The sequence below is a fragment of the Vicia villosa genome, linkage group LG5 (genome assembly GCF_029867415.1).
Source record: "Vicia villosa cultivar HV-30 ecotype Madison, WI linkage group LG5, Vvil1.0, whole genome shotgun sequence".
NCBI classification, from domain to species: domain Eukaryota; kingdom Viridiplantae; phylum Streptophyta; class Magnoliopsida; order Fabales; family Fabaceae; genus Vicia; species Vicia villosa.
This window is the reverse complement of record NC_081184.1, coordinates 111889103-111898831: the sequence shown is the minus strand read 5'-3', so window position 1 is coordinate 111898831 and position 9729 is coordinate 111889103. Positions and strand designations below refer to the sequence as shown.

The 9729-nt window shown below is 35.2% G+C and overlaps 1 protein-coding gene across 1 annotated transcript; it reads right to left on the bottom strand.

Annotated features, from left to right (window-relative positions):
• Positions 1–212: 212 nt before the first annotated feature.
• Positions 213–923, bottom strand: LOC131607056 (copper transporter 6-like). The gene has a single exon (XM_058879104.1). The coding sequence runs from the start codon at positions 749–751 to the stop codon at positions 272–274; it is 480 nt and encodes a 159-aa protein (XP_058735087.1). The 5' UTR covers positions 752–923; the 3' UTR covers positions 213–271.
• Between the last annotated feature and the right edge of the window lie 8806 nt (positions 924–9729).

Sequence of the window (9729 nt, the reverse complement as noted above, 5' to 3'; positions counted from 1 at the left end):
ATCATGTATCATCCAAAATCCACATACACATGTTGACGGATCTAAGGAATATTTTTCATAACAGTTTAGATGAACCTACAGGGTCCAAAAGGTCATTTTATAACAAAGCATCGCATATCCATTATCTTCTCTATCGTATAGTACCAAACTTAAATAATCATTTTTGCAAACAACTAAAATTTCATACCAAAATTTGTAACCTTAGACATAAATTGCAAATTAATACTAAATAATTTATGACTATTATTATGACTAAGAAACATAAAAACAGTTAACAAGATATAGGAGGAAGATCATAAGGCTCATCATGGTTTTGTTGTTTTCTGAAAGCACTGCTAGACAAGAGAAACCCAAGAGCATGACCAAGCACAGCAACCAAGAACACACCTCCATTGAAAGACATAAGAGCCAACATAACCAAATAAGCCAGACCAACTCTAAGCACATGCAACAGCGTCTGAACCAGACCGGCAGTGACAGGGTTCGAACCGGGTTTAATAAACCGGGTTCGTGAGAGTAACTCGATGAGAACCGACATGACGAAAACAATTATCAAGGCCAGTACATACATACCGGTATCACCAGCAGGCCAGTCGTTGAAGAGAATCAACGCGTCTTTTCCCCAGTAGAATGTCATGTGCATCATGCCGTGCATCTTATGACCCATCATCGTCATGGTTCCATTTGATGATGATGATGATGAGTTTTGGTTCATACCATCCATGCCGCCGTGCATGTGTCCACCATCCATGTCGGTGTTCTTCTTCCGTTTGGAGTGAGATCTGAAAGGGTTCTTCTATGCTATTGCTATGGTTTGGTGATTAGTAATAAATGTGCATTTGGGGATTCTGGTGCATCCGTGAATTGATAGTATAGTACAGTTTCGGGTCAAATAGGAAACTTGAGTCGTGTACTCGTATAGTCGTATATTTGATCGTATTGTACTACAGTACTAATACGTGGAGTTAAATCGTGATTTTATTGGATGATTGTGCGGCATGAGGAGAAAGTGGTCACAAACAAAACTAAACGGATATGGAAAACCGAATTGGTAGAGGTGTAAATGTAATGGGTCGCTATGATAAGTCGGACCCGCTCACATTTATGTAGATTGGACACTAAAATACCAAGTCCAAATACAATAGGGGTCATTTTGGATAATTTAGAGAAAATTCTCTTCTCATATCTCAATAATTTCATATGCTTTTATGAATGCGTCTAAGTTGGGTATAGTCTTAGGGCCCGTTTGTTTTGGCTTTTTTTTAAATGATTTTTATAGTGTTATAAAATTTTGCGAAAATTTTTTTTACAAAGAAATTTTTTATATAAGTTTCAAATGAAAAATCTGTTTGAATAGTTATTCTTAAAATGTGATTTTAGGTATTTCATCTATTTATGGGAAAAAAAATTGGATATCAAAATTTTAAAAAATCACTTAATTTTGAAGCTATTTCAAATAGATTTTCATAAAAATCATTTTTGAAATACAACTTTTTGAAAAAATTATGATTTTGACTAAGTTTTGGTCTTCAATTATGTATGTTTATGTTATAGGATGTCAAATTAAGTGTTTCATTTAAAAAAAAACGAATATAAAAAAACTTGTAATATTTTGAAAAACGGTTTTAGAAAATCTATTTTCAAAAATACAAAGAAAAAATCCATTTTTTTAAAGCTGAAACAAACTGGCCCTTAATGCTATCAACTATCAAGTTCGAGTTAATTTTTGGTGATGTATTATGATGCGTTGAGTATAGTTGGTATGCTTATGCATAAAGGTTGAGTTGCGGCTTATGTTTCTAAATAACTCAAGACTTATGAAAGGAACTACCTATCTAAAATTTAGAATTTGCGGTAATGATTTTTGTGTTTAAGATTTGGAGGCATTATCTATAAGGATTAAGATTGAAATTTTTCAGCGATCATAAGAGTGTAAAGTATTTGTTTGATAAAAAAAATTAAACTTAAGACAGAGAAAATGACTGGAATTTTTGAAAGATTATGATTTCGTGTTGATTTATCATTCGGATAAAGCTAGTGTAGTAGTGGATGCGTTGAGTAGAAATTCGTTACATATGTCGGCGCTAATGGTCAAGAAGATGGATTTGATTGAGCATTTCAGGGATCTAAACTTAGTATTTGAGCTAACGCCGAAATGTATGAAGTTGGGTATGTTGAAAATAACTCAAGGAGAAAGTCCCAATTCACAAGAAAAATGTTATTAGAGTTTGCACAGGAGAAGACTTTCACCACTATTGAGAATTCGCAAGAAAAAGTCTACGTTAATAAGGTAAGGGGCGAAATTATTCTATGATTTGGTGTTCTATGCTTAGGTTAGTGGGGTTTTCCTTAAACCCTAAATTTATATGAAGTCGCATGTGAATTCCCTTGAGAAAATGATTCTTGAGCCATAGGCCATGAATCTCTTATTATTAGTGAGTTGGATTGAATTGCATGGTGGTAGTGTAACATCCCTATGAATTCCATGATGGAATTATGTTTTTGATAAACTGGTGAGTTTGATGAATAATTGATGTTGGTAATTGTTATGATTTAGGAATTAGGTAGGCATGTTGACTGTTGGGGACAAGTTATATGAAATTAACAAGTACTAGTGTAACACGGTGGGAGAACTGACTTTTTGTTTTGTTATTTCGCAAAACATGTTGCGGTTAGCAAGAGTCGCCACCGACTTTTATTTTAACCAATTAGGAAAGGCAAAAAGAATAGGAAAAACCTTTTTAAAGATTTTGAGTTCGGGGGTAGGTTATACAAAGGGAAGGTATTAGCACCCTTTGTATCCATGGTTATCCATGGGCTCTTAATTGCTTAGCTCACTTTTGATTTGTTTGACTTGTGTGTGTGTGTGTTTGAAAATATTTTATAAAAGAATTAACTTTGTAATGATTTCTCATTCGAATATATACAAAGTATTTATCTTGAAAATATTTTGAGAAAGATGCTTGAAAAAGATTTTACTTTTTAATGATCTTTGTACTGATACATACAAAGTATTTATTTGAAGTTGTTTTGAAAAACGAGGTGTGAAAAAGCATTGTGCGTAAGCAATCAGGATACCTACCTATTAAGGATTGTCTTTCCTATTCTATGCCTCTTCTTGAGAGAGAGTATTATCCATACCATTAGTGGGTAGGTTGTCCTATCTATTGGATATGAAGGGACATCGAAGGGTCATCGAATAGTCATAGAAGGCAACGTGTAAGGATACCTTAGCAATTCGAATGGACTATCATCATTTTATCGTAGCGTCACCGAGGGACAAGATCATCTTATCGTAGGAAACTCGAAGGGACTATGATATTCATATCGAAGGGACTATGATGATTTGAATCGTAGGTAACATTTGCTAAAGGTCTCCCTACGCTCGAGGGACTTGACCATATAATCAAAAGGCAACGAAGAGGGGGTACCCTAAAGGTGAGTGTGTGAACAAGAAAAAGAAGTGTGTTGTTTTCAGTTATTTATATTGAAGTTAGTGAGCTATGTTCTGTTGTTATCTTGCCATACAATCCTATTAAACATTCATCTAAGCAGTTTATATGGTGCAAAAAGTAAAGAGCGCAAAATAAAGCCCTAAACTATTACATGGCCTTGGGAGAGATACATAATAGGAGGTGCGAAAAATAAAACCCTAATTACTATTACAAACCATGGGCAGTTACACAATATTGAAAAACTGGGGGAAAATAAATGCGCGGTGAATAAAACCCTAATTACTATTACAAACCATTGGCAGTTACATTAATAAAAAAGTATGCAAATAAATAGCGGACAATTTGAAAAGTCGAGAAGAAATTTGAGGAGGGATGTTGAATGGATTAGGGTTAGGAAAAATAAATTAGGGTTAGTGACTTAACTAAAAAACCTAATTATTAAACTATTTCCTAAGTTAACCTAATTCTAAATTAATTGACCTAATTAACTTAATTATGTACAAAGAAATAATTAATTAAAATTAAATCCTATGTCTAGTTATTAAACCTAAAATTAATCTAAATCCTAATTGTTAAATTAAAAAGGATTATGTGAAAATTAATTAGTTAAAAATTGTTCTGGACTGGGCCAAGATTCGGCCCAGTCTACTCCCACTTGGCCTTAGAGGCCCAAATCATCCCTAAGCCAGTGCTCGGCATAAGTCGCTCCCCGCGAGCATCCCACCTGACGAGGACCTACCTCCTCACCTAGACCCAAGCATACCAAGCGCGCTCCCAGCGAGCGCCTTCTCCGCCGAGGACCCTTCTCCTCGTAGTCCTATGCCGAGGACTCTCTTCCTCGTACGGTTCCTTCACATCCAACCCCCCGAATAATACGGAGTCCACATAGTCCCTAAAAGACCGCGTCTCCCTTAAACTTCTGAGTGGTTGACCAGGACGGTGAGCATTCACGCACCTCCGATATTTCCGCCTAGGAATCTTGGCAGTCTCCTAATTGGGCCTGGGTATCTAGTCCAGTAGCGAGATCTTGGCCCAACGCTGGGGGCTATAAATACCCTCTCTCACTAGAGGGTCAGGTATTCATTCTCTTCAAACATTTAGCTTGTACTTGCGCTCTGATTGCTCATATTATTACTTTGGCATCAAAGTACCTTGCAGGTACACCCCCCCAGTTCACCGAAGATCCAACTCCTTGCTGGCCTTGAAGATCCATTTGATCAGGTAAGATCAAAAACCTAAATTCTAACTATTATTTTTTTATGATTATTATGGTTTTTAAATTAAAATATAATTCTAAACAAAAATTAGATTAATTAGAAGAAAGAAAGAAAAAAGGTTAGTTAATTTAATCCTAATTCTAACATATTAGGTTTTAATTTGTTACAAAAATAAATAATTAAATGTTGGTTAATTGAAAGAAAAAGAATGGAAAATAGGCTAAAAAAGAGTGTGGATGCTTGGGATCAAACCCAGGATCCTTTGATCACTAGTCTCCACGCTTCACCATCTGGGTTGCTTTTAATTGTTGATTTCAAACCAAAAAGAAATATTAAATATAAAAACCATACTTTAATTGGCAAAGTCAAAACCGGTCCCATGCGTGTCTGACTAGCGAATGAGAGAGTTGGAAACTGCCACGCATGCGGTCAAGAATTCAGCGCCACTATTCACCTTCTTCCTCCTGCAATTTACTACGATGGAGTGGTAGTTTGGCCTGAAACGTCCTAAAAATAGGAATGTGAAGCACACATGCTTTCTTTCCCTAAGAATGGAAAATCATTAATCCTGCATAAAAACTCACAAACGATGGTTCCAATTGGCCTTCTACATGATTATGAACATATGTATACGCATAGAAATCATTTAAATGACCTGTATTAAGAGTTTGAAATTCAAGAAGATGAACAAACCAGTGATACTTGAAGGGTACGTTCCAGTGATGCTTCAAGCTTCAAAAATAATTGGTATGAGTTCCTAGGAGCTTCAGGAGGACAATGGAACGATTGGAAGTGCTTAACACTTGCTGAGAAAGAATTTTGTGTGTGCCCTAATTCTTGAAATTTTTTGGAAGCTTGAACCCTTCTCCTTTCTCTCTAAATTTCGTCCCCCTTATGCTTATGACTGACTTGAGTATATATAAGAGTGCGTATTAGGGTTAAGAATTGGCTTGATATTGAAGCAATTAGGTGAGGTGGAAATTTAAAAATATTTGGCACTAAATCTTTCTAATTTTGGATCAATTCTCTTTCAAGCATATTTTCCTTTTAATCTTGTCCATTGGATTAAATTTGATCTGATTAAATCAAGGTAAAAAATTTGGAGCATCAATCATATAATTATTTTATGATTTTATTTGAGTTTAAATGATTAAAATCAAATATAAATGAAATGATATCATAAAAATAATAATATTTGACCAATTAACCTCCTTTGGGCTCAACATCACGTGGGAAGTCCAAATGTTAAGGCCCAATACTCAAAAATATGAAATTAGCCAACTAGGGTTTCAAGCCTTTCTAAAAAATACCCCAACTTGCACTAATTATAACTTTCTCAATTTTGATTATATGAAGGTGTTCTAGTACTTTTTAGAAAGTTCAAGATGTCCTCTAAATTCTACTTTTGGTTTCCTCTCAATTGAGTCTTGCATGTTCATGTACTACTCTTTGAGAAAAAAGTGCCTTTTTATTGACTTTTGAAATGACTTGCAATGTTTTGGCTCATATCTCTCAAATGAAGCATTTTTGGCCAAGTCTTTAGAGATACAAAATTATAGAGAATGAAATTTCCTTCAAAATGAGCTTTGGTTGGACAATTTCTGATGAACTATGTGAAAGTTATGGCTGGTCAAATTTCAGATGACTTTTGTTCCAAAAACCCTAATTTAGCAACTTTGACTTTTTATGATCTTTGAGATTTTCTTGATGAATCATGATCAATCCTTGATCAACTGATGAATGTAACTTCAAATCCTTGATGTTGACCAAAAACCTTGAAGTTTGACTGTATTTTGACCATAGTTGACTTTCAGGTCAACTTAGTTGACTGTTGATCATCTAAGCAATTGACTGAACAGTCTTGCATTGAAAGTCTTGAAACTTGGCATGGAGATACTTTGGGACATATGAGATGCTATGAATCCCTCTTGACGCCTTAGAAGTTAAATTTCCTTTGACTAAACCAAGACCCTAGTTTGAGTCCTATTGCTTAGGAGAGGCTTTGCCTGATGAAACCCTGAGTATTCTTGAACAATTGAGAACCCTATGAGATGAAGAGATCATCTTGAAACAAATTGTCTGGAATATGTGAGGGAAAATTTGAGGGTGCAACAACTAGCTAAGATTAAAATTATGCAATTTGTGATTAATATACATTGTTAGTCTTTTGCTTATAACTTTATTTACAAAGGTCTTTTGTAAGTTAAATTAAAAGTGATATAATTTAGACAAAATTTAGCACGTGATAGACTTTGAATTAGATAGTTTTCATTGTGGAAAGGATGAGGAAACTGATCTACAAGTTCAACTAATGTTTTGCAATCCTGTAGCACAATTAATTGACATAATGTTAGTGTTTTCGGTACAAATCAATCTACACAATCACTTTAAGAGTAAAGCTTATATAATGAGAAAATAGAAAAAAATTCCTACGTATTTGTTTGCCGTGAAATTTGGTAAGCAAGCGCTTGTCTTTCAAAAGGTTACTTGCAGGATCGACAAGATGATCCTAGGACATATGTGCATAAAGTTTCTGTTGTTTATTTGTTTTTCTGTAATAAAAAGGTGTAGATTTCGACGTGGGCAAAATCTTTAAGATAAAGTGAAAAGATAAAAATGTGAATGCAGAAAATGTAAAGGCTTCGGCAAAAAGTAAAATGTAGAAAATAACTTAATGTAAAAGAATTTGTATAAATAAAAGGTGGTATTTGAATACATACAATGCACTCGGTTAAACTCTTTTCTCACTTCGCTCAGATACTTTGAGTACATTGAGTTTTTATAGTAATTTCAACATCCAAAATCTAACACTAGAATTTCCTATTTATAATAAAATCTAAATAACTGTCGCGAACGTTCCTTTCTCTAGAAGTTGACATGTCTTCTCTTGCATGTGTTTCGCTCTTAACTCGCTTTCACGCATCCTTCGAATGTGGATAAGGCCAAAAACATAGTTATCTAACCTCGTTTCATATTCCAACTTCCTCAGTCGAAATACTCTTCAAATCACTCTAAAAATCACTAAGTCCCCAATACTATTGCGCGTATAGGAACTTCGACATGTTCCTTTGAATATATATATCAAAATGCCCCTCTAACATTTTTTTCGAAGGAATATCAACATAATTAGCTGAATTTCTCCAATTGTTTTAAACTTCTTCTTGACATGGTGAAGTTTGAGATATGTCAGAAAATCTACCTAATAAATTGCCCCCCAAAATGTCATTTTCGACCAACGAAAGGAAATGGACATTTTTTGAATGCATCGACGTAGTAATCAATATTGTACTGACGTCATAGCCATTATGACCACTTTCCTCAAATGTCGTATCGAGACGTGCAAGATTTAGAAAAAGAAATCATGATTTCCTACTTCCAAGAAAAATATGGGCCACGGAAACATCAATCGTTCAATCAGCCTCTGAACAAACTATGTGTGTCCCACGACTCAAGTCCAAGTGTCGATCTAAGAAAATGAACAGTTTCTTTTTTCACTATAAAATCTTCACTTCCTTCCATTTCTCTCTTTTCTTCTACCAATTTCCTCTCTCCTTCGTTTTTTTCTGCGTTTTCTTCTAAACAATCGTAAAACTAGTTCTTCTTTTCAAATTCTCCACTCATTTCATCATGGTGGCCTATAAATCCAAGAACACAAAAGATCCTAAGAGCTCAAAAGAGACTTTGCCACCTACTAATAAGATTTTAAGTTCACTTCTTGTTGGGAATCATGAGTATGTACCTGAACCTCCTCTGTTAGAAGAAAAATCTCACATTTACAGGTTTCGGGTAATCATTCCTTTCACTATATCTGGAGATACTCATGTACTTATGGGTCATTTGCCTGACCCTAAGGCAAATGTTAAAATAAGGGAGTTTTTTCTCGTTTATCACTGCACTAAGCCAATTGCTAGCTTGAAAAAGCCAACAGCTATTGTTTATGATCTTAGCGCCAAACCCTATAAGGCTAAATTCGTCAATGGGACGAAGAAACTTAAGGAAAAATATTCATCTAACGCGGCGGAGTCTAGAGAAAAACTCTCTGTCGAAGTCAAAAAACCCATCGATCTAAGCTATATGAGCAACACTCTTCGAGTATTCCGCTCTTGCCCACTATTTAAAGACCTTGAAAACTATCTCTCTTAGCAACTAAAAGTTGAAAAGAAAAAAGCCCAAACCTGGAAGGATATGGGCATTTTCATCCAGATTCAGTTGTCGAAAGTAGGTCTAGCATACAGCCAAAACATGTTGGTCACATCCTTGTACTTATGGGAAAACACCACCAACAACTTCCAACTTCTCTATGGAATGATTACTCCGAGACTTCTATTAGTGGTCTTCGGCCAACTAGATAGATCTTCGACCCTAATGAGAGGAATGAAGACACCATTAACTTCAAAACTGGTCGAGCTAGCTTTTTCCATTACATGATTGATCATCATGACAAAGAAAGTGACAAAGTATCTGACGAAAGCACATTGATATCTTGGCGCTCTGGTCGTCGTGCTGCATCTTTTGCTGCAAGTGACTGAAAGTGGCGAAGAGATTCCTAACCTTAGCAAATCAACTGCACGAAGGTCAATAACTCAGCTAACATTAAGATCTCTTTATGAGACTTTAGGGGCTGTTGTCGAATCCCTGAAAAATTAAAAGTATGGAGCCAATTTTTTTACTATTTGGGCCTTATTGGTTGCTTCAATTATGGTTGAACGCCATGTTCGAACCGTCACTCCAAATTGATAAACCAAATGATGATGATGAAGCCATCAAAAATAGGAAGATTGAAGGTACTCTCCTAGAATGACCCCTATCGATACTAGGCGCAATTTGCGAGAAGCCTTCGGAAGGTATGTGATGATGTTCGCCAAATGCAATAACGTCACTCCATATATGATGTAACACCTCATATTTCCCATTTATTAATTTAATTAAGATTTAAATTGTTTATTGGAAATTATTTGGCTTTTGTTGAATTATGGGAGAATTCTAGAAAAGAATGTTATTGGGCTTGTGGTGTAGTTGGTAGAGAGGAGGTACTAATTGTGTAGGCCTAACTAACT

What these genes read in the sequence shown, in the direction of transcription:
- LOC131607056 (XM_058879104.1), bottom strand. Translation starts at nt 751, where the DNA reads ATGGATGGTGGACACATGCACGGCGGCATGGATGGTATGAACCAAAAC.